General features: G+C 41.4%; 1 protein-coding gene across 2 annotated transcripts in view; it reads right to left on the reverse strand.

Annotated features, from left to right (window-relative positions):
- The window catches only part of ranbp10 (RAN binding protein 10), a 148,610-nt gene that overhangs the window by 10,880 nt on the left and 112,856 nt on the right, over positions 1–24,874 (reverse strand). For both annotated transcript variants that reach the window (XM_072547451.1, XM_072547450.1), the window contains exons 10-12: positions 21,612–21,810; positions 17,817–17,941; positions 3,823–3,968 (exon numbers count right to left, since the gene is read on the reverse strand). In XM_072547451.1, coding sequence (XP_072403552.1) covers positions 3,823–3,968; positions 17,817–17,941; positions 21,612–21,810 — 470 coding nt within the window. The remainder of the gene's footprint in view (positions 1–3,822; positions 3,969–17,816; positions 17,942–21,611; positions 21,811–24,874) is intronic.

The following is a 24,874-nucleotide window of genomic DNA, read 5'->3' on the forward strand; positions in this document are numbered from 1 at the left end:
AGGCTTTGTTGGCCCTCCTTTCAAGACTGTTGAGAGTATGAGTGTAGGGGACTCTCACTGTAACTGGTATGCAATGCTGGGGAGGCCATATTCTGGAGTACTGTGAGCAGGTTTGGTCCTGTTATTTAAGGAAATATTATTTCATGGGAGACAGTCAGCAAACGTTGACTAAGATGATCCGAGAGGATGGAGGGATTGTTTTCTGAGCAAAGGCTGAACACTCATGCACTCCACTTACTGGAGTTTAGAAGAATGAGAGGTGGTGATCCCACTGAAACATGAGATTCTTAAGGGGCTTGATAGGGTGAATACTGAGAGAACGTTTCCCATCATGTAACGGTCTAGGACCAAAGGGCATAATCTCAAAGGGGTACCAGTTGAAGACTGAGGAATTGCTGTGCTGAAGATTGAGTATTTGGAACTCCTTGCCACAGAAACCATGTTTATGTTTGAGGCTGAAATAGAGTTTTGATCACGAGAAGAATCAAGGGTTAGTGGGATAACTCTTAAGGAAAGTGGACATGAGGAATGTTGGAGGAGAAAGTGAAGACTGCAGATGCTAGAGATCAGAGCGGAAAATGTGTTGCTGGAAAAGCGCAGCAGGTCAGGCAGCATCCAAGGAGCAGGAGAATCGACGTTTCGGGCATGAGCCTTTCTTCAGGAATGAGGAACGTTGGATCAGCTATGCTCCTATTGAATGGTGGAGCAGGCTCAAGGGGCTGAATGATGTATTCCGGTTCCTATTTCTTATTATGATAACAGGAGACTGGTTGGCAAGGTTAGATCTCATGGAATAGAGGGAGAACTAGCCATTTGGATACAGAACTGGCTCAAAGATAGAACAAAAGGGTGGTGGTGGAGGGTTGTTTTTCATACTGGAGGCCTGTGACCAGTGGAGTGCCGCAAGGATCGGTGCTGGGTCCACTAGTTTTCGTCATTTATATAAATGGTTTGGATGTGAGCATAAGTGGTACAGTAAGTTTGCAGATGACACCAAAATTGGAGGTGTAGTGGACAGTGAAGAAGGTTACTTTGGATTACAACGGGATCTTGATCAGGTGGGGCCAATGGGCTGAGAAGTGGCAGATGGAGTTTAATTTAGATAAATGTAAAGTGCTGCACTTTGGGAAAGTCATCTTAGCACTTAATGGTAAGGTCCAAGGGAGTGTTGCTGAACAAAGAGACCTTGGAGTGCAGGTTCATAGCTTCTTGAAAGTGGAGTCGCAGGTAGATAGGATAGTGAAGGAGGTGTTTGTTATGCTTTCCTTTATTGGTCAGAGTATTGAATACAGGAGTTGGGAGGTCATGTTGCGGCTGTACAGGACATTGGTTAGGGCACTTCTGGAATATTGCGTGCAATTCTGGTCTCCTTCCTTGAAAAGATTTTCAAGGATGTTGCCAGGGTTGGAGGATTTGAATGTCAGAGGCTGAGGGGTAACCTTACAGAGGTTTACAAAATCATGAGGGGCATGGATAGGATAAATAGACAAATTCTTTTCCCTGGGGTGGGGGAATCCAGAATGAGAGGGCACAGGATTAGGGTGAGAGGGGAAAGATATAAAAGAGACCTAAGGGGCAACTCATTCATGCAGAGGGTGGTATGTGTGTGGAATGAGCTGCCAGAGAAAGTGGTGGAGGCTGGTACAATTGCAACATTTGAAAGGCATCTGGATGGGTATATGAACAGGAAAGATTTGGAGGGACATGAGCTGGGTGCTGGCAGGTGGGACTAGATTGGGTTGGGATATCTGGTTGGCATGGATTTGATGGACTGAAGGGTCTGTTTCCATGCTGTTTATCTTTATGACTCTATGATAAATAGCTAACCTGCTTTAATATTACAGCGACTGAACATATTGAGTAATAGTTACAATTATACTCATTTAGTTCAGCTGTGTAACTTATCTTTGTGAAAGAAAACAACGTTAACATTTAAATATTCCACCATTAGTGACTTGTCTTACATGATTTAAATAAAATAATCATTCTGCATTTTAAACAAACAAATTTTACAGTAACTCGCCATTGTAGTTTGTCAAGCCAAAAAGCTTGTTTGCCAGTGAGCATTTTTGGCCTTTCTCTTATCTCTGACATTCAGAACCAGGAAAGAAGGTTTTTTGCCAGACAACATCCTACCTGGTTCTCAACAAGCAATCTATTAATACAATGAGATGTTTAATCAGGTCCAGAGGCATGCTAACAAAAAGGCTTACTATTTGAATTTTTCTTCCAAATATTGTAAAGTCTAGCTCTTTAACATTTTAATCACTTAATCAAATACTTTTGCCAGAGTGTGTGTGAATGCAATTTAAGTAATATTTAAATGCAACCCTCTTTCAAGTCCTGTGGCAAAATGGCTGAGTTTGTTATGAATGCCACCTCTAGGTGGCACAAACAGAAGCAAGCAAGCAAACTCTCAAGTGATGGGAAGTAAATACTGGTTAAGGATGGTGCTGCCTGAGTATAAAATAAAGTAGTCCGTAACACAGAATTAATAAAGTTTATTTTATCCTAGCTGCCTTATTTTTTGTCTTACTCTCCTCCAGGCTCCCAATTCTCTGCCAGTCTTTCCCTCACAATCTGGCAAGAGATAAGGTGGTTACCTCTCCTATTGCAGGCCTCCCTCATCTTTGTTCTCAATGTAAATCTACCCCAACCCATCTCAAAACCGGCCTATGTCTTGTTGTCACTGAAAATCCAGCTTCTATCTCGCTGACCCCTCATCAGCAGTGTTTGCAATCAGCAGTGTTTTAAACTTTGGTGTCTTGTAAAAGATGGAAAGTGCAAAGTATTTCAAAGTACTACAAAGTCTTGTTACAACAGTAGAGATGATTATGGCATTTCAGGCCTATTATGTTATGTAGAGTTTTGTCTCTGAATTTTAAGAAGAATACCTGGCATTGGAGGCAGATCAAAAGAGACTCACTATGCTGATTCCTGGAATCAAGGTGCTGCCTCATCAAGAACAGCTAATCAGGTTAGGCCTTATTCATTAGAGTATGGACAATGAAGAGTGATCTTACTCAAACACAAGATTCCTGCTTGACCAGATAAACGTTCAGTTGAAAAGTGTGGCGTTGGAGAAACACAGCAGGTCAGGCAGCAGCCGAGTTGATGTTTCAGGCTTAAGCCCTTCATCAAAATTAACTTCCACTCCTGATGATGGGCTTAAGCCTGAAACATCGACTCTCCTGCTCCTCAGATGCTGCCCAACCTGCTACACTTTTCCCACGCCACACTTTGCAACTAACTTTTGAGCATCTGCAGTTCTCACTTTCTTTTAGATAAATGTTGAGATGTTTCCACTCATCAGGGTATCTCTAATTAGGGACACAGTTATAGAATAATAGGAACATTTATTTAAAACAGAGATAGAAAATAATTTCTTCTCTATAAGACAGTGAATGTCTGGAATTCTCCATCCCAGTCAAGGAGGCTAGATATTTGAAGTGGAGCTAGATATATTTTGAAATAGTGAAAATTTGAGGGCTGTGAGGAGCTGACACAAAAAGGAGTTCAGGCCTAGGATCCTTTTCCTGATGAAGGGCTCATGCCCAAAACTTCGAATCTCCTGCTCCTCGGATGCTTCCTGATCTGCTGTGCTTTTCCAGCACCACATTCTTGACTCTGATCTCCAGCATCTACAGTCCTCACTTTCTACTAGGGTAGATCAACCTTGATCTTGTAGTATGGTGGGGCAGGCTCTCGAGACTGACCCTCCTAATCCAGGTCGTATTTATGTCCTTTTATTTTAACAGTCAGAGGGTTTACAATGGGGCCCTCTGGTATAACTTCCAAAGTAAATAAAAGCATATGCAATACCTGTAACATTTTCTTGTGTGTAGTATTCTTTCCATATTCACGGCAAAGCTGTTCACTCAAGGCTTGCAACTCTCGCCCAAATTGGATCATGCGTTCTGTTGCAGCTTGATTACCTCCGCAGAGCTGGCGCTGAGGGCAACTGTCCTCTATAATCAAAGAAATAAATTATACAAGAGTATCAAAGAATTGCCAAAGTTGATCACTATGATGACACAAATGAAATCTAGTTTTTTTTCCCCAAACTTTGGGGATTTCATTCAAGTCAACTACTGTATTTTAACTAAAATATCGTTCTACAGAGTTCAATAAATGAATGTCAAGTAAACAATCTGATGAAATACTGATACACATGCAATACTCATTCGTACTCCATATTGTCAGAGATTAGCTACAACGTGACAGCAATGTTTATTGGTCAGATATTCAATGTGCAAGTCTTCTAGTATCAGTGGATTATTTGTGGCTATTGCCACAGTAAGTTAGAGTTTAGGACCTATTCCTGGAACATATTGTGCTCTATTTGTATTTTTTATCACTACACTTTGGGTGTCATGATGGCTCAGCGGTTAGCACTGCTGCCTCACAGCACCAGGAACCTGAGTTCAATTCCACCCTTGGGCAACTGTCTGTGTGAAGTTTGCGTATAAATATATATTTAGTTTTCTCCGGGTTCTCTGGTTTCCTCCCACAGTCCAAAGATGTGCAGGTTAGGTGGAGTGGCTATGTTAAATTGCCCATAGTGTCCAGGGATGTGCAAGCTAAGTGGATTAGCCATGGGAAATGCAGGGTTACAGAGATGGGGGCAGTCTGGGTGGGATGCTCCTCAGAGGTTCAGTGTTTACTTGATGGGCCAAATGGCCTGCTATAGGGACTTTCTGACTCTTCAGCATGTCTTTTTCTGGTCTTAGAAATGCATAAAATAAATTAGTGGAGCTAGATTGAAAAAGGTTAGTGAAGGTAGAAATACCTTTTTAAATGTATGCAAACTCTTATCAGGCTGGAGCTCTGTAGACTCTATGCAAACTTTGGAAGAAAAATTGCCTAAAGTAGTCACAGTGCATAACAGGTTAGAAAAGAGATTATACTAGTTCTATGCCAGAGGGAAAATTAAATATGTTCTGCAATTTAAATTCATTATTCATTCTACAACTATTAAAGACCCAGTTTAAAACATTATCAATGGTTATGATTGAGTCAGCATAAATTGTAAATGCTCACAGCACTTTGAAAACTTAGGTGCCACTGAAAGCAGAGAGGATTTGAGTACTATTTGCTGGTTAGTAGTCAGGTTGGAAAGGGGGGTGGACATGGAGCATAGAGTTATAGAAGATTGCAGAAGTGTCAAACATTTGGAAACAACACATCAAATACAAGGAGAAGCTTAAATACTCCTTGATGAGAGAGGAAAAAAAACATGCAGTATCAGAAAATGCAGCTCAGAGGATGGGGCCAAACTACACTTCCAAAATCCTTTGCCTGTTGCTGTTGAGCATCAAAAGAATACGACTTGAAATTAAATTACTGGAAGTGACACAGGAGAAGGAATAACTTAAGGATGCAATGATGATTAATAGACAACATACTATTGATGACGCATTGTACAATTTAAGGTGCATTGAAGAAAACTGAGTTTGAAGTGGAATAGTTAGAATTAACGGGTGACGGTTGGATTCAGGGCAGGTGAGTGAAAATGATGTGACTGGGCAGGAATTGGATAACAAAGATGGTCCACATTTACTGATCATTGTAAAACTGTTAGCATTAGACATCAATACTCTTCTGATAGCTCATTCTAGAGTCTGCACATACACAGGAAAAAGGCTGAAATCCAGAAGGTGCTTCAGTGATTCTATGCTACTCTGGAGTATGTGCTGTTGAGCTCAACGAGTGCAGAAACAATCAGGAGTCACTGCACTGGTTGAGCTCAACCATTCCTTTCTGATTTTAGTTTCTGGCCCCATGTATTTGTGTGGAATCACAGTCTATAATGAATGTGGGGCAATTTAGAGGGGATACATCTTGTTGAATGAACTGCAAATGGAGTTTTCACTGACACCCTTTGTTCATAATTATTGCTGTAAAGCATCTCTGGCCCAGTGAAGAGAAACTAATTTTATGTTTATGGAATATCAACTTTCTCCATAATTAAAAATTACACATCTTTTTATCAAAATATTTATTTTTTTAAAGAAATGTTTATGAGTGTTAACCTCTAAATTTACATAGATCATAGTTATGATTGGGTTTAAGGTAATCAGTGCATTTTCCTGGCTAGTGTTTTGCAAAAATAATGGCTGCTTGCCTTGCTGAGGATAGTACTATTGCTGGATGCCCAGAAGTCATCATAACTTGGTGTTAGACCCAGACCCCATTTTGCTGAAGGTGTAATCCACATCTGAGGCCATTTGACTTTTATGCAGTTTACTGAAGTTCAGTGATCAGTATAGTCATTTTATTAGCAGCCTTAAAATCTGGGCCCATGTATTTGTGTGGAATCACAGTCTATAATGAATGTGGGGTAATTTAGAGGGGATTAAACAGGAAGCTGAAATGAGCTAAGGAACATGCTTGGAACTGCGAGAGATCGTGCAACGTGGTCGGATTGAGGACCGACGCAGTTAAGACTGAGCAAAAATTACTTGGTTCAGTGGGAGTGGGAATTTGACATGAGGTAGGAACTAGAATGTATAGTAGGGAAATTGTATAGAGAAATAGTATCACAAAGAAAGACATCAGAGCGATCAATGCTATCTTATTTTGTTTTACGTGGAAATAAACTAAGTCTATCCTGCCTGGCTGTGCACATGGAGAGTCAATACAAAGCACAGTCGTAAGTGGAGTTAGTGCACAGGGATTATTTGGACATACATGCAAAACCATAAGACATGGGAGCTGAAGTAGACCATGCCACCCATTGCATCAACTCCACCATTCAGTGAATTCACAGCTCCACTTTCTTGCCTTTCCCCAAATTCTCAATTCCCTTATTGATTAAAGGCATATTGAAAGCGAAGGTAAATTTAACAACAGATTGCCACAGCTCTCTATAGTAAAGAATTCCACAGCTTCACTACCCTCACAAGAAATTCCTCCTCATCTGTTCTAAATAGATGTCTCCTTACTCTAAGATTATATCCTCTGGTCCCAGACTCTCCTACAAGGGAAAATAACCTGTCTCTTAATTTATCCAGCCAAGTACCCTAGAAATCTTACACATTTCAAAAGGTCATCTCGTTTTTCTAAACTTCAATGACTACAGGCCCTAATCTATTCAATCCCTCCTCATGAGACAGTCCTTCCGTACCCAAGATCAACATAGTGGTTCTTCCCTGGACTGTTTCCGATGCCGGTACATCTTTCCTTTGGCAAGGCAACCAAAACTGTTCATATTTTGGGTGTGGTCTAACTAGTACCTTGTACAATTCTAGTAAGACTTCTGTGTTTATACTCCATTCCCTTAGGAATAAAGGCCAACATTCCATTTGCCTTCCCTATAACTTGAACATGTTCGCTTTCTGTGATTTATACATGAGGACTCCCAAATATGTCTATGCTGTAGCTTTCTGAAGTCTTTCCCCATTTAAATAATATTCTTCCTGTCAAAGTGCACAACCTCACATTTTCCCACATAGGCAAAAACTTAGCAGACGGAATCTATTCACTTCACCTGTCTATTCCCTTTTCTTGTGGTGAGAAATATGTCAATGGGCGTTGGTTTTCCAATATTTAGCCAGAGTTAATTTCTATCCTACGAGTACTTAATGTTAGATAAGCAACAGGGTAAGAGATATGGAGATGAGGTAGAACTAGTTCATCAGCATTTTGGGGTTATCCACAAACCACAATATTTGTCTTCATTTAAAATTCATACTTTGGTCTTTTCAAATTTTACAATATAACCAAACCCCTTAACATCAAGACCAAGTGGAATGGTCAGGACGTGTAATGTTAAAAGACAATGGAAATAAGTGGAGAGTGTGCTGGAGAAATGAGGGAAGAACTCAGTCAGGTCAATAAGGCAAAGCAAGATATAGTGTAAAGGTACTCTTACTTCTACTGGTTCTAGAGTTCCTTCTTTGTAATAGGGTTTGTGGTGAGCCAGTCCTAGATATTCTTCCAAAAAGAGAGTCAAGCTCTTTTCCCTCACTCAAACTTGAAATTCTATCTTCTGGGTAGGGGAACCCAGCCTGGGTGATTATTTTCCTTCTCTTGGGATCAAACAGTGTGTAGATGTGAAGCACAGGTTTGGAGTACACATGACATGCAGCATAGTAAAAGAAAAGGCGCTGATTTGAAGGCATGGAAGTTGGCACATGGTACAAAGATTAGCGGTAATAAACAGATTTGGCATAAAGAGAACCCAACAGATTTTGGATTTAGGTTTTATTGTCATGTATGCACAAGTGCAGGGGTACAGGAGTAGTGAAAAGTGTACAAAATGTGTTATATTTCTGGCTACATTATTAAAACCAGAGATGCACAAGAGGACAATATTGAAGAAACAGCACTTCCAAAGGCTTGTAGAAATGTAAGAGGTGATAGAGATAGGGAGAGAAAGACCACAAAGGGATTTGAAAAGAGGGACAAGAATTTTATAATTGAGGTATTATTCGCTAGGGAATAAATCCAAGCCAGTGAGCAGTGGAGCAATAATGGACTTGGGGCAAGTGGTAAATGACAAGCGGAGTTTAGGACAAAGTTCTGTTGGGTTGAAGATGAAAAGGTTGGGTTGAAGATGAAGAGCATTGGAACAGCCAAGTTGAGAGGTAAAAATGTATGGATGAGTGCTTCAGTATCAGATTGACAGAGTTGGACAATATTATAGAGCTCAAAGTAGAGCAGTGTTGGCAATGCAAATGTAAGATCTGAATGTCATCCTGCTGTCAACAATAGCATCAAAGGTCTAGTTCAATTTCTCAGTTCCCAAAGGGAGAGGTGGAGCTGATGTTTAGAGAACAGAACTTGTGGTGAGAAATATGTCAACTGGCTTTGCTTTTCCAATATTTAGATGGAGTTAATTTCTATCCTACGAGTACTTAATGTTAGATAAGCAACAGGGTAAGAGATATGGAGATGATGTAGAACTAGTTCATCAGCATATGGAACCAAAAGTTGTGTGTGTTCATGTTGTCATCAAAGGATAGTTATAGATGAGAGGTTGAAGGGATCTGGGGACAGATTCATAGGAAATGTTCTAACTAATAAAAGTGCAGAGAATCTACTCCAGTTGAATCATTGACCATGACTGGAAAAAAGTGAACAAGGTGAAGACAGTCAAACCAAGCTGGATTAAGCAAAAGACTGATGCATGCGGTCAGTTCTGTCAAGGCTGCAGAAAAGTCGAGGAGGAGGACGACAGATCATCTATCATGGTCACAGTCTAAGAGGGTCTGTTTCATCATGTACAAGGATTGAAATTCAAATGGAGAAATCCAAAGGTGGAGCGAATTAAAGGGCCTGGATTTGGGAAGTGAAGACAAACTCAAGCACTTTGGACAGGTTAGAAAAGTTTCAGATGGGATAGACAGAAAAGACAAAAGGTAGATCCTTCAGGTGAGGGAGAAGGACAAAAAGAAAAGCAGAAAAACACTTGAGGGGCGAAGTTCAGAGTGTTGACAAGAGCTTAGACCCATGAGGATTAGAATCAAACACTGGTAGGCAAAACACTAACTGAACAATGGGAAACCTTCAAAAAGAAGATGCATCAGGTGCGAAGTAAATACATCCCCGAGAGGGAAAAACAGAGTCCCAAATACTTTAATCCCCTGGATGATTAAATATGGAGTAAACAGAAACAATGAGAGGTTTGTAACAAATGTAAGGTTCGTGATAGAGAACAAAACTGAATACTTGAAAAAAAAAATTAAGGGGACAAAACAGAAAAAGGGAGTATCAGTGATTAGATTAGGACCCAACATAAATCTAAAGGTCTGCTAAAAATAAAAATAGCAAAATGATAGTCAAAAAACAAAACAGTGACATTACTGAAGTGGGTTTTGGAGTTTATACGACTGTAAGACTGCATTATCAATGGTCTTGAATCTGAACAGAAAATGGATAAAAAAAGGTTCTTTATTGACACTGGAGATGACATGCAAGATCTGTTCCATAAGGAGGAAAATTGAAGGCACTGTGAATGAACATGAAAGTAAGCCATTTGAGATTTGGGAGGGAGAGGACAAGTCTGAGGTACTTTTTAATCTGAATTCAGTACAGAATAGTACTTGTCAATGGCCCAAAGGATATAGTAACAATACTGAATAGGGGAAAGAAATAAAGATACACCATTTGAAAGGTTGGAAGTACTCAAAAAGTCACCTTGTCCAGACAAAACAGAATTGTTGAACGAAATAAGGCTGATTGCAACCTTCCTCGCATATGCGGAATTTGCCAGAGAATAGTTCATAAGAATGGACAAGTAGTCAGTAAATACAGCAGTATCCCCAGTGGTCAATATTAGGACTACTAATCTTTTTGACATACATTTATGTCTGGACTTGGATATACAGGATTACAAAGTTCACAGATGACACTAAATTTGGATGAGTAGATGAAATAACTACGCAGAGGCTGGTATCCCGTCACCAAGTCATCCTTTATTTGTACACAGTACACTTGCTACGGCCAGCCAGCTTGCAGTCACTCCACTGAACTTAGGAGATTCCAACTCCCCCATTTATACATTTTTCTCTCTTTTTAAAAAAAGTGAAAACACATGCAAAACAGAAAGTACAGACAAAAGTAGAAACAGTGCAAGGGCTAAACCCTGCCGTAAAATCAGCACAGTCCTTTTCTCAAAATATAACACAAAGGCAGCAACCAGCCACTGATGTTAAAAAAAAGCAATTCCCTAATAAGAACTAAAATGGAACAGTATACACTGACCATGTAGCCACCTAAGAAATCAGTTCTCAAAAAAGAATAACAGCCAGCCAGCTTGAAGTCCCTTGAACTGATGAGATACTAAATTCTCCATGTATATATTTCTTTTATTCAGATAGTTACACAAAATACAAATCAACAATAACAATATACAAGAGAAATTGGGATACAACCATAAAGAGTCCGAAATCTCTCAAACGACACGACATAAAACATATTCAGAATTTTCACACAAGTCACTGTCCTCTTAAAAAGGACCACAATGACAGAAATCCAAAAATAAAAGTCCTTGCAGCCCCTAAGGACACAGTTTACGCAGGCTGCAGCCCACAATATACAACTGCAAACACTTTACACATCGCTTGCACCCAGGCACAAAAGGAAAACAGTCTATAAACACAGTATAACCAAAAACAACATTCAACAATAAAAAACACTGATTACATAACTCAACTCCCTCAGTCACTCTCCTGTCCCCATGTACCCTACACATCTGACATCGGTCCACACTATGTACTGATCAGACAGTCCTTGGCTAGCCTTCCTGCAGGACAATCTTCAACCAACCTGCATACTGACAGAACCTCACCAGGCCCGCTTTTTTCCGGGCTGATATAGTCAACCACCCAGCTTCCAGTCACCCAGTGTTCTGACCAGACCATCCTGGGCCACTTTCCTACGAGCAGGCTGTTGGACTTCCTGTCTCCGGCTGCCCTGCCTACTGACTGATTCTCCCAGGCCCACTTTCCTTTGGCCTGGTCATCGGCCTCCCGGCTCCCAGTCATCCCACGTACTAACCAAAACACCCTTGACATGCATTCTTGCAGGCGGGCTGTTGGCCTTTCAGCACCTGGCCACTTCAGCTGTCTGGCTCCCAGACTGCATACTGACTGGTCCTCCCCCGGTTGGCCTTCCTACGAGCTGCCATCGGCTGCCTGGCTTAGCCTGTCCACGTACCGACTGCCCTATATGGGCTTTCCGTGAGCACGCTGTCAGTTACTTGGCTCCATCCACCCCATGTACTGACAGGCTTTCATCCAAGCCGGTTATTGACCCTCCGGCCCCAGCTAGCTCGTGTACTGGCTGCCCCTCCCCTGGCTAGCTTTCCTAAGAGCACACGGTCAGCTGCCTGGACCCAGCCACCCTGCACACCAACAGATCCTCCCCACTCCAAACTGCGTTCCCTATGGTCAGTATCGACTTTCCAGCTCCTGGCTGCCCCACCTACTGACTAGCCCACTTCAGTTCGGGCCACCCTGCACACTAACTGGCACGTAGCCTGCCTTCCATCACTATGGGCTGGCCGAGGGCTATCGAGCCCAAAGCAGCTCACCATCTCCAGCCAACCTTCTAACCTGCAACTACACACACAAAAACCCTTAACACAATCAATTATAAGACCCACAGAGAGTAACAGAATTTATAAAATCCTCACAATAGAGATTCCCAGCACCCAGGCAGAGGCCACACCCGCAGGCAGAATCCACTCCAATTTGCAGAATCCACTCCTGAAAGCAGCAAATGCACAGCACACACACAGGTGTTCAGTCTCCACAGAAGCCTGGTCCATCCACAGAAGATCAGGCCCACTCACAGGAACAGTTCATTGTAAAGGTACAGGCTCAGTCCACTCCTGAAGGTATAGTCCATTCCAGTCTTTACAGAGGCCCAGTCCACTCACAGAGGCCCAGGCCTATGCACAGAGGAACAGTTCGTCTGGAAAGGTTTAGTTGACTCACAGAGGCTCAATCCAAAACACCAAAAAGTGAAAACACATGCAAAGAAGAAAGTGCAGACACTAAAAGCCAGAGTGCAAGGGCTGAGCCTTGCCACACAATCAGTATAGTCCTTTACTCAAAATAAAACAAAAGAGTAACACACAGACTACAACCAGCCGGTGAAGTAAGAAACCACAGCTGTTTCCTAATCAGAACTAAAATGGAAGAGTGTGCACTGACCATGTAGCCAGCCAAGAAATCAGTCCTCAAAAAAATAACAACAACAAGCTGGCTGGCCAGTCAGTCCCTTGAACGGAGGAGATTCTAAATTCCCTGTTTATATACTTATTTATTTTATTCGTAGTTTCACAAAATACAATAATAACAATGCACAAGAGAAATAGGGACACCATGGTAAGGTGCCCGAAATTTCACAAGACAATCACTACATAAAACACATGCAGGATATTCACACAAGTCACTGTCCTCTTAAAAGGTACCACAATGACAGAAACCCAGAAAAAAAAGTCCATCTCAGCCCCCAAAGACAAAGTTTACAGCAGGCTGAAGCCCACAATACAGAGGAACCTCAATTATCCGGCATTCGATTATCCTAATTTCACATTATCCTGCAAGATCCCGATGCTTGGCTAAACCATGTTATCTGGCATTCGATAATCCAAAATTCAATTAACTGAACGAAATACTCCCCACCCGTGTGCTTTGGATAATTGAGGTTCCTCTGTATACAATTCCAAACACTTTACCTGCACCCAGGCACAAAGGAAAGCAAGCTACAAATCATAATATAGCCAAAAACAATACCTGACACTTGGCCAAACCACATACTGACCAGACCGTCTTTGGCTAGCCTTCCTGCAGGACAGTCATCAGCCTTCGGTCACCCTGCATACTGAATGACTCCCCAGAACCGCTTTAGTCCCAGTTTATTTTGGTCGGCCAGAGCTTCCTGATTGGCTTGGGTTAACAACCCAAATCAAGGACCTCAATCAAGAAAGTCGACCTGGTTCCAATCACTACATCCCTTCCCACCAAGTCCAGGGATGTAGGCCTAGTCTTTCTCTTGTTTTTTTTCTGTGACGTTTTCATCCCAGGTCTGATTCGACTCTGACACAGGCAGCGTGTACTGGACCGTAGCCAGTCTCTTGCATCCGGAGCTTCTCTGGAAGGTTTCCCCTTCTTGCAGTAGCAACAGTATCAAGAATGCATCCATCTTGATCCTTGACACTAGACGAGTGGGAGAACCTACAGCTTCTCAAAGGCCTTCTGGATGTTGAGTGGCCAGGTGTGTTTTGCTCCTGCCCTGTTTGCAAATTAACAGCTTTCAGGTGATCCACACACTTGTTCAGCACCACCTCACCCACCTGAGGTTAGTAAGTCACAGCACCTGATTTAGCGACCACCTTCCTTTGGACTCATTCAGGTCCAATGCCATGGTTCAGACACCAAACATTGTCCTCCAAATTAAATTGTTTCTCTTGCGAGGAGATAACTTGTGGCTGGCATTGGCATCCCTGCTGCCATTTCACAACCCCCCCCCCACCCCCGGGAATATCAGGTTTAACCTGGTGTGGAGTCTTCTCCCTATCAGCAACTCTTTTGGAGCCATCCCTGTTGTAATCAACCTGGAACCAGGACAATTTGGTATCAAGCGACGTTGCAGGCTGCTTCTTCAAGCCAATCTTCAATGTTTGGACTGCTCTTTCCACCAGACCACTGGACGATAGCATGGAGCTGTCCTTTTGTACCAAATGGCTTTTGACTTCAGGAAACACCCAAATTCCCTGCTGGTAAAAGACATCCCATCGTCAATGACCAATACTTCCCAGAATCAGTGTATCGCAAATGATGTTCATAGCTTCTCAACTGTCTTCCCAGAGTTTGCCACAAGGACTTTATGCTCATTGAACCACTTTGAATGGGCATCCACAATGACCAGAAACATTGAGCCCATGAAAGGGCTGGCATAGTTGCCATGTAACCGGGTCCAGGGTTTACCCAGCCATTCCCATGAATGAGAGGTCACTGCTGGTGGAAATTTTTGTTCTTGATGACACTCCAGGCACTGCCCCACCAATGCAGTTATGTCAGCATCCAACCCCGGCCAACAGATATAGCTTCTTGCTAGCATCTTCATCTTGGAAATCCCTGGATGATCTTGGAGGAGTTTGGACAGTATCTGGCACGGACCTTTACTCGAGACAACCACTCTTGCTCCCCAAAGTAATATGCCATCCTCTACAGTGATCTGGTCTTGCTGGGTCCAGAGAGTTTTCAGTTCTGCCTGCGATGGCCTATCTGTCTCCCCCATTATCACCAGCTGTTTTCGTTTTGCTAGGGACAGGATCTTTTTGCATCCATATTTGGATATTGTCAGTGGTGACTGGAAGGGTGTCGAGGAAATTTAAAACCAGAACAGACTCTTCTGGGGGAGGCACCACCGGAAGGGTATCTGCCACTGGGAGGCAGCCAAGGGCATCGGCATTTGCATTTGGCTTCCTGGATTTTCTGGCTTGTACTTGTACACACTGAGAATAAGGATCCACTGCCGAATGGCTTGTTGGCTCAGTTCCTGAAGAACTTGGCCGAGACTGGGCTTTGTTATGAGCTGTCCTAGGGGCTCTCTGCTCAGGATATGCCCTGCATGCGGTTCTGCATGCAAGTGGTGTTCCCCAAGCTCATTTGGACAGGTTTCGGGGTCCACTTTCATAGAGATGCCCTGATGTTCCCATACTCCACTTGCCACATTTTCTAATGACAAAATCAGTTTAGTACCTGTTTGAAGTCCAGCTAGTAGGTGCTTCTGCATGGTTACATCATTACTTCCACATACCAAACCATTTCTCAGCATCTCATTCAGGATAAACCCAAAATCGGATGCCTCTGCCAGTCGTCTTAAGCTGGTCAAAACTCCCGATACGGATTCCTCTGGTTCTCTAACAGCCAAATAAAACTGATAGCATTTCAGGATTAGTGTAGCTTTGGAGTCATAATTTTCCTTAACCAACTCAGACAACTCTTGGAAGGTTTTGGTGTCAAGTATCTCTGGGAAAGTTAAGCCCCTTATAACCGAAAATGCCGCAGGACTGCAAGTAGTCAGAAGGATTACTTGTTGCTTTTCATCTGCCCCAATGTCATTAGCCCAAAATAAAATCGCATTCTTTCGACATACTGTGCCCAGTCTTCGACGGCAGGATCAAATGAGTCAAGCTTTCCAAATAAAAAGATGATGCTAGTGCTTACCCCAACACCATAACTGTTGTGAGTGGATGTTTTTCAGGCATGTATTGTTTTCTCCCACCGCCACTGATATAGCTGCAAAGAGGCTGGTATCCCATCACCAAGTGACCCTTTATTTACTTGTGCACAGTGCACAGGTCAATCCCCTGAATTGAGATTCTAAATCCCCTGTTTATATTGGTCGGACATGGCTTCCAAATTGGGGCTGTTAACCCAGGTCAATCAAGGACCTTGTAGTCAACAAGGTCCACATGGTTCCAATTACTACAGTAGGAAACAATTAGGAGCATAGTAACATATTGAGGGCATAAAATAGTGAAAAGGGCAAATGCACAGATGAATAGAGTACAGAAGTGGCCACAAAAGTGATGATTCACTTTAGTACCAGTCATATGAAGGGACACAAAACAATACCTTTCTTTTCTAAAAGGAATGCATAAAAAAAAAAGTGATTCTGTTGAACCTGTATTGAACCTTGGTTAGATTCCATTTAGAGCTTTGATAGTTCTTGCCTCTATTTTTAAAAAGTGCACTGGAAAGGATGCAAAAAGAGGTCCTAAAATGATATAGAAATAAAAAATTACATTTATTATGAAAGATCAGATTGGAGCACTTTTGTTTAGAAAAACAGAAATCTGAAGCATCACTGGCTAGAAATCTCTAACATTACAAAATAATTTGATTGGTCTCGGTGTGGGGGGGGGGGGGGGGGGGGGGGGGAGGGTTGGGTGTTGGAGAGAGAGTGAGTGCTAGGTAGAGATAGGGTGTTTAGGGACTTCAATTATGCCTAGAGACTGGACACTTTGTGGTTGTTCTCTTTAGAATAGAGAAGGTGTAAGAAGGAATTTGACAGAGGATTAGATTTTTAGATTAGATTCCCTACAGCACGGAAACAGGCCCTTCGGCCCAACCAGTCCACACCAACCCTCCGAAGAGTAACCCACCCAAACCCACTTCCCTCTGACTAACGCATCTATCACTATGGGCAATTTAGCATGGCCAATTCACCTGACCTGCACATCTTTGGACTGTGCAAGGAAACAGGAGCACCCGGAGGAAACCCACGCAGACACGGGGAGAATGTGCAAACTCCACACAGACAGTCACCCAAGGCTGGACTCGAACCTGGGACCCTGGTGCTGTGAGGCAGCAGTACTAATCACTGAGCCACTGTGCTGTATGCAACAGGAAGAACACTTCTAATTCAGTAAGTTGCTGTGATCTAGAATGCAATACCTAAAAAGGTGATGGAGATATAATCATTAGGAACTTTCAAGAGAATTGGATAAATACATGAAGTGGAAAATGCACTTAGCAGTAGGAAAGAACAAGGTAGTGGGACTTATGGGACAGTTCTATCAAACAGTTGGCAAAGATATGATGAACACAATGGCTTCTTTATGATGATTATATTTAGATTCCATCAGGGTGTAGTCACTTATTCTCAGCAGCTGTGATGTTAAAAATCTTATGACTACAGGAGTTATACCACTGTTGCAAAGGACGTATGCTTTTCACTCAGAGGGTGGTGGGAATCTGCAGCTCACTGGCTGTAATGGTGGTGGATAACATTTAAGTAATATTTAGATGTGCACTTGTAATGCCAAGTACAAGGCTATGGGCCAAGTGCTAGAAAATGGGAATTGCACTATAAGCCTTTATGTACAGCACAAGTACATATTCAAAATCAAAGTATTCTTCAGTTACAAAAGGAGAAGGACTTCATCAGGAGCAGATTCAAAAAGGTAGGGTTAGTCAGGCAGGGTGAAAAGTTGCTTAAATTTAGGATTGGTAATGCAAATATATTTGTGACCAACAATTAAAAGAAGATTTAAAATCCAGTTATGTATTGCAGTTGGCGGTGATGGGTTCAGAGTTCTTCAGGAGGGAGTGGATCAAATCTACTTAATGACAGAGTATTTAAGAAGATACTGAGGCAATCAAAATGAGCAACATAGTTTTGGGGAAAAATAGAGTGAAAACTGTTGAGTACAGAATCTCACTTTACTACTTCTTCAGAGCACAGGCTCTTCCTCTTATTTTCCCTTTGCAAACACATTTGTCTACAGATCCAACAATTGTTCTTCATTTCTTTCATACAGTGTGTACACCCAGCCCTCTGCCTCATCCTACCCATGCTGGACTCATCCGTCTGCAGGATTTCTTCGTGCTTATAGTTGCCATTCATTATTCTAGTGGAGGTGTTTTCCAAGACTCCGTTGGTGTAGTGCTCTGGTTCCATTTCCATTTCACTATCGCTGTCAAGCAACAACATAAATCAGATGGTAAAATTCTCCAATCCATTTCAATGGATCGTTCAGACTCAAAATTACTGAGATGGATATAAGTAGATTTCCTATCCTCCAATAAAACATTCAAGGGTACAGGTCTTTATCTTTTCCTTTTCTGTCTTCAGTCAGACAACCTAGCTGCAGTTCTCTAGCATGCATGAAAGCAAGCCAGTCAGTATTGCTCCAATTTCGGTTGATTCTTTCTCATTTGGATGATTGGGAGGGCAAATGGCTGATTGAAAGTTCTGAAGAATACTAATTAGCAAGAGGGAAATCTCAGACATAAGACTTTCAGATATTTATTGGAGCTAAATTTTCCTCACTTTACATAAAATAGCTACTCCTTTCCATTCGGAATACTCAAATGAGGGAATGAGGGGCAGACATGCGGGGGCACAAATCAGGATAACACTCTGGGATTTTCCATTGTCCAGGAGGTTTCTCAATAGCAAATGCTAGGAGGGCAGTCAACTGGCTCTATTCAGAATAATGTTTCCAATTACCTGTGTAGGTAGGCCACTAGTTTTGTGGTAGCACTCTCCCTAACTGACAGGCTGTGGACCTAAATATGCTATCAGAAGAACCTTAGGTGAATCAGACAGCCCTCATTATCACACCTCAAACCAAGAAGTTTGCCCAGCAGGGCCTTCCCAAATTTCTATTTTAAGAAAACTTTCCTCTACAAGGGAGGCTCATTTGGAGTGTGGCGCTGAAAAAGCACAGCAAGTCAGGCAGCATCAAAGGAGCAGGAGAATCAATGTTTCAGGCAGGAGTCCTTCATCAGAATTATGGATGGGGAAGGGGCTGACAGATAAATAGGGGTTGGGGGTGAGCTGGGGATAATTTAGCTGGTAGGCGATAGGTGGATGCAGGTAGGGGGTAATTGTGATAGGTGGGTGGGGAGGGTGGAGCAACCAACCCACCCTCTGCACCCAACATTTTCTCTTGCCACTGCACGAGGTTTAATACCTCCCCCTATTTATCTCTCTCAGCCCTTTCCCACTCAACATTCCTGATGAAGGGCTGATGCCCAAAATGTCAACTCTCCTGCTCCTCGAATGCTGCCTGACCTGCTGTGCTTTCCAGTGCCACTTTTCATCTCTGACTCTGCAGCATCTTCAGTCTTCACTTTCTCCTAGCCTCATTCTGGGAGGTTGATTTTATTCATTCATTGGAAGTAAGCTAGGCCAGCATTAGCTAGGCCAGCATTTATTGCCCATCCTCAATTACCCTTGATGGTGTTTCCTGTCTGTGTTTGTAATGCATATATTTTCTATGGGCACTACTGAGGTTTCAGAGCTGCATGCACTCAATGCACTGGCAGCATCAGAAGCATACCCACTGTACTTAATTAGGCTGTAGGCCTGCTGGCAGCCAATTAGGAGGCCACCTGTGGCAAAACTGATAAGCCTATGCTACTGCCAGTAACTTGGGACTTGCTTTCTGGCCCAACATAGGGGTCACAAAGACTATGGCAATTTAGCTCCAGGTATCAATGGTAAAAGGGTGCTGTGGTATTTTGATAAATGCATGGATGTTTTTTCTAAAACCTAGCACATAGTTCACTGTAAATGATGAACATGTATTTCCACAGTGCTAATTAATTAAAAGCATTTTAACTTCATAAATCAAATTATAGCTTCCTTTGATCATAAAGGTGATGAGATTCAGCTTGAATTTCCAATGACCATTGACCTATCCATTTATTTCGTTCTTTATAACTTCATGTTAAGTAGCTTTAAGTCAACATGTGGATTGAACTGTGCTTTGCACAGAAGAAAGAGGTTTTAAAATCTCAGCAAGTATATATTAGGAAAAACTAGATCAAGTATCTGTATGTTCCTGATTTTTATAACCAAAAATAGAAAGTCACATTCATTCAGCTCCAAAATGGATTAAAGTAGAGCTTCTCACTACAAATAACATTTTGAACAGTGTTACGTCAAAAATAAAATTGTTCTAATCTAAACACAACAAACACTTGTTGCCGGAAATCTGAAACAGAAGCAGAATGTGCTGGAGAAACACAGGAGGTCTGGCACTCTGTTGAAGTTTGGAAATCTGGATAAAATAACAAAATGCTGCAAATAATCATGACTATGTCATCTGTGGAGCAAAAAACCAAATTGGTATTTGAGGTCATTGACTTTTTGTCAAAAAGGTCATCAACCAAAGCATTAAAGATCATTGACCTCAAATACCATCTTGTTTCCTCCCTCCACAGTTCATGCAAGACCTCCCAATTAGTTCCAGCATTTTTATTTTTAATTCAAGAAAGTATTTCTTTGCTTCATACTTATCTCTTTCATGCTGCTGTGGTTTAGAGACTGTACACAGAGCTGATAGGCTGAAAACAGAACATAACCTAGGCACTTACATCACAGCACATGCCTACACTCCACAATGTTCTTTATTCCCCTTCTGCACTTATGACTCAGCTGATTTGGTAATTCAGTTACAAAGTAGAAGAATGCTGAAACATTACAAATTCACAAATGATCACCACACTGATGATATGTTGCAGCATTCTTCCTAGTGGTCCATAAGCTTCTAAGCTTTTCTATACAGGTAGTCCTCACTAAGTCTTCGATTTTAAAGATTTTTTTGTTTTAAATGCTATTCTTTTCTAATGTCCACTCTCCTTATTTAATATGCCATTCCCTTTTTTAGCATCCCTACTTCCTGATCATGTCTCACTTCACCAATGTGCCTCTTGCATTTTGTATGACTTGTTTATTTGAATGATCAGTGAAGCCCTGATAGTGCTTCTAGAATTGGCACCACTGCTTCTACACCCTACAATTAATGATCAAAGATCATAGTTCCTATTTCAACAGCCTTTGCTCAGATACGGAACTAAAACCTTTCAAAATACTTCTCTGCCATTTTTACTTAGACGAGCAGAGGAATTGCTGTGAACTGAGTTTTTAATAAGAATTCCTTGCTGTAGTGTACTCTACCAGTTTATCTTATTGTACACTTACAGTGGTTGAGAACTTTTACTGTAAATTTCTTTAAAGTCTTCTCTGCAAACAAGAGAAGACTAAAGCTTCACTAAAGCTTTCCTTAATTTACTTTGCAAGTTATTTCAGCAAGGAATGCACAATGCTGCACAGGTATGGCACAGTATTTCAATTTTCCATTGGCTGTTCTGGACAAAAATTGTCCCAAACCCAACACTGATGTGAACATTACAGGAAGTTATGCTTCACTTAAAGTCTCAATGTTCAAGAATGCAAACTGAAGTTTAAGTGAGGCCACCCTGTAAAGTCACAAATGATCAAATATATCAGGTTGTAAGTAAATAAACTATCTGGAGTATGATTTGCAAACGTGCAGTAACATTGAATAAATTTGATCAAAAGGATGCATAACCAATGTCTACTAATAGAAAGTAACCTCCTCCATTTATATAAAATAATTTCACATCATGGTGGTATAAAGATTCCTGATTTTTAATGAGTGAATACAGCAAATTTCCTCTTTATTATGAAAAGACATTCAAGGACTGCATTTCATCATATTCTGTGATCAGCGAAATGGAGATCTATTTGCCTTTATTTACAAGGACACTGCTATCCCTCTTTTTTAAAACAAAGATTTGGCTTGATTGCAGTTAGGGTTATGATAAACATACCTGGTTTCCTGGTTACTTGTACTACTGTGCTGCTGGGATTTGGAAGAGTCTGTAGAATTGGACTCTGAATAGTTTACAGAGGAGGGCGAGGAAGAGGACGAAGATGATGATGATGAGGAACTTATAGCTGGATATTTGTTGTGCACTGGTTTGCTTTTTGACAATACAACTCCATTGCTGCAGTTTGGGCTATCTGCTCCTGCAAGGCACAATAATAGATTTATGTACAAAGAAAGGTGCCTATCACTAACATGGTTGTTACTCTTAAAATTGAGTTTGGTCTTTTCACAAAAATGATATGCTTCTTGGTTAGTAGGCCAAGAAGATTCTTCCAACTAAAAGTACACCCATCTCAATGTTTTTCTGCAAATACGGAGACACTGGCTCAGAGATTCAGAAATAGTGCACAGGCATAACAAAGCTATACTTGTGGCACAAAGGATGTCTTGCAAAGGCAAGAAAGAAAAAAATCTGCGTAGAACTAGAATAGCAAATAGAACAAAGAGTAACAGAGAACCAGCAACATTTTTATCTGCTGCAGTAATATTATTGGAATAACCTTGGGCCTGACTGTCAGAATCCAGCTTTCAAAGCAAGTTACAATAAATGGAATGCTACTCCTTATTTGGAAATTATACAACTGGAGATTACAGTTATAAATATTACGCAAGACTGAGAGACTATAGCCTTATTTTACCATCTTTCATAAAGACAGAGAGACAAAGTGAGAACCAAAGAGTGAAAGTCAGAGAGGGATAGCGAGACAAAAAGATAGAGATAACTAGAAAACTAGTTACAACTATTGTGTTGGAAGCAGAGGGTTAGAGGAGCTTGTAGTTGTAGTAACTTAGTTCAGTGCTTGCAATTAAACTTTTGGATTATGCAAAGTGTCACATATAGATAGTTCCTGACATTAACGGATGTTCAGTGATCAGAAAAAGAAGTATTTTTGGATCAAATATCTGTATTTTAAAATAAGGTCCTGGGCAAGCAGTCATTTCTCTTTGCCTTGATGGCGCAGATGACGTATTCTGCAGTTATACAAAGGATTGTGACCTTTCAAGATTGTTGGAGATTAGGCATAGGTGTCAGTACAAACCAAGAGTAATAGACAGGAAGATTGAAGATGAAAGCACATTTGGCAGATCGGAATGTTACAACAGAATTGGAACAGCAATAATAGACAAGTGAATTTCAGGAATCTCCAGGAAACAATTAACAGACATCTTAGATACTAACCAAAATGCCTTAATGCAGTGACCTTTCTAAAGCACAACAAAATTCAGAAGTTGAAGTCAACGATAAACATCTATTTGAGGGAAATGTACTAGTTACAAGCAGCTATAGTCCAGTAATGAATGTATTGGTTATTTAATTTTGCTACTTTAGATAGGGGTTATACCTCTACATTTAATCAGTAGTGAAATCTGAAATTAAAGTTCGGGTGTACAATTAAAATTGCAACTTCTAACATCCCAGGTCAGGGATGACAACATGGTTAGGGCACAAAAAGACAGTGATGATTTCATGCAAGGTAGCAAGAGTAAAGCACTTTATTTGCACTGTTGTCGTCTCTATTGAGGTAGAAGACCTGCTCAGCAGCCAGCCTTCCAAGAAAAAGGCATATATGAAACTTGATAAGGAACATGATAAATTGTCTTTGCAAAGTGAAGGGACCTGGAACTTACTAATAAGCATTATTGCATTTCCTTAACAAAACTTTGGGTTTCCAAATGAGAATGTTAGCAAAGTGTTAATGGTATCAGGTTAAAAAACAAAAAAGTCAAGGTTACACAGATAATCACCTTGCCTTTCTCACAAATTAAAAATCCTTCTTAAAGATGCTGTATATCTATCACTCTCAAGAAAGTGGTGAAAAACTGAATAATGTAAAAAGTACAGAGGATGCCACACCTCCTCTCTGCAGATCTTTCTTTGTCAGAGTTATAGATTTAAAAGACAAAGACAAACATTTTAGCGAGTTTTGAGAAGATTTGTACCTCAGGTTGAGGTTCTGGATATAGGTTTGCTCGCTGAGCTGGAAGGTTCATTTCCAGACATTTCATCACCCTACTAGATAATGTCTTCAGTGGGCCTCAGATGAAGCACTGTTCATGATTCCTGTTTTCTATTTATATGTTTGGATTGGTGATGTCATTTCCTGTTCTTTTTCTCAGGGGGTGGTAGATGTGGTCTAACTCGATGAGTTTGTTGATAGAGTTCTGGTTGGAATGCCATGCTTCTAGGAATTCTCATGCGTGTCTCTGTTTGGCTTGTTCTAGGATGGATGTGTTGTCCAGTTGAAGTGGTGTCCTTCCTTATCTGCATGTAAAGGACACTAGTGAGAGAGGGTCATGTCGTTTTGTGGCTAGTTGATGTTCATGCATCCTGGTGGCTAGTTTTCTGCCTGTTTGTCCAATGTGGTGTTTGTTTCAGTTCCTGCACGGTATCTTGTAAATGACATTAGTTTCGTTTGTTGTCTGTATAGGGTCCTTCAAGTTCATTAGCTGCTGTTTTAGTGTGTTGGTAGGTTTGTGGGCTACCATGATGCCAGGGGGTCTGAGACATCTTGGAAGTGACTGCCAAATTACTCAGACCCCTTTGCATCATGGTAGCCCACAAACCCACCACCACACTAAAACAGCAGCTAATGAACTTGAAAGATCCTATACAGAGAAGAAGCAAAACTAATGTCATTTACAAGATACCGTGCAAGAACTGAAACAAACTCTACGTTAGACAAACAGGCAGAACACTAGCCACCAGGATACATGAACATCAACTCGCCACAAAACGACATGATCCACTCTCACTAGTATCCTTACTAACAGATAAGGAAGGACACCACTTCGACTGGGACAACACATTTATCCTAGGACAAGCCAAATAGAGACACACACAAGAATTCCTAGAAGCATGGCATTCCACCTGCAACTGTATCAACAAACACATCGAGTTAGATCCCGTCCACCACCCCTTGAGAAAAAGAACAGGAAAATGACGTCACCACAGGACATGACGTCACCAACCCAAAGAAACCCAAACATATAAATAGGAAGCAGGAATCATGAACAGTGCTTCACCTGGAGGCCCACTGAAGAGGTTACCTAGTAGGGTGACGAAACGTCTGGAAATGAACCTTCCAGCTCAGTAAGCAAACCTATGTCCACGAACATTTTCATCTTACATTTTATAAATACTGCAGCCCAGTCCTGTCTTTCTACAGTACAATAATACATGGTATGGACAAAGGTGATTGTAGA

The sequence above is a fragment of the Chiloscyllium punctatum genome, chromosome 26 (genome assembly GCF_047496795.1).
Source record: "Chiloscyllium punctatum isolate Juve2018m chromosome 26, sChiPun1.3, whole genome shotgun sequence".
NCBI classification, from domain to species: domain Eukaryota; kingdom Metazoa; phylum Chordata; class Chondrichthyes; order Orectolobiformes; family Hemiscylliidae; genus Chiloscyllium; species Chiloscyllium punctatum.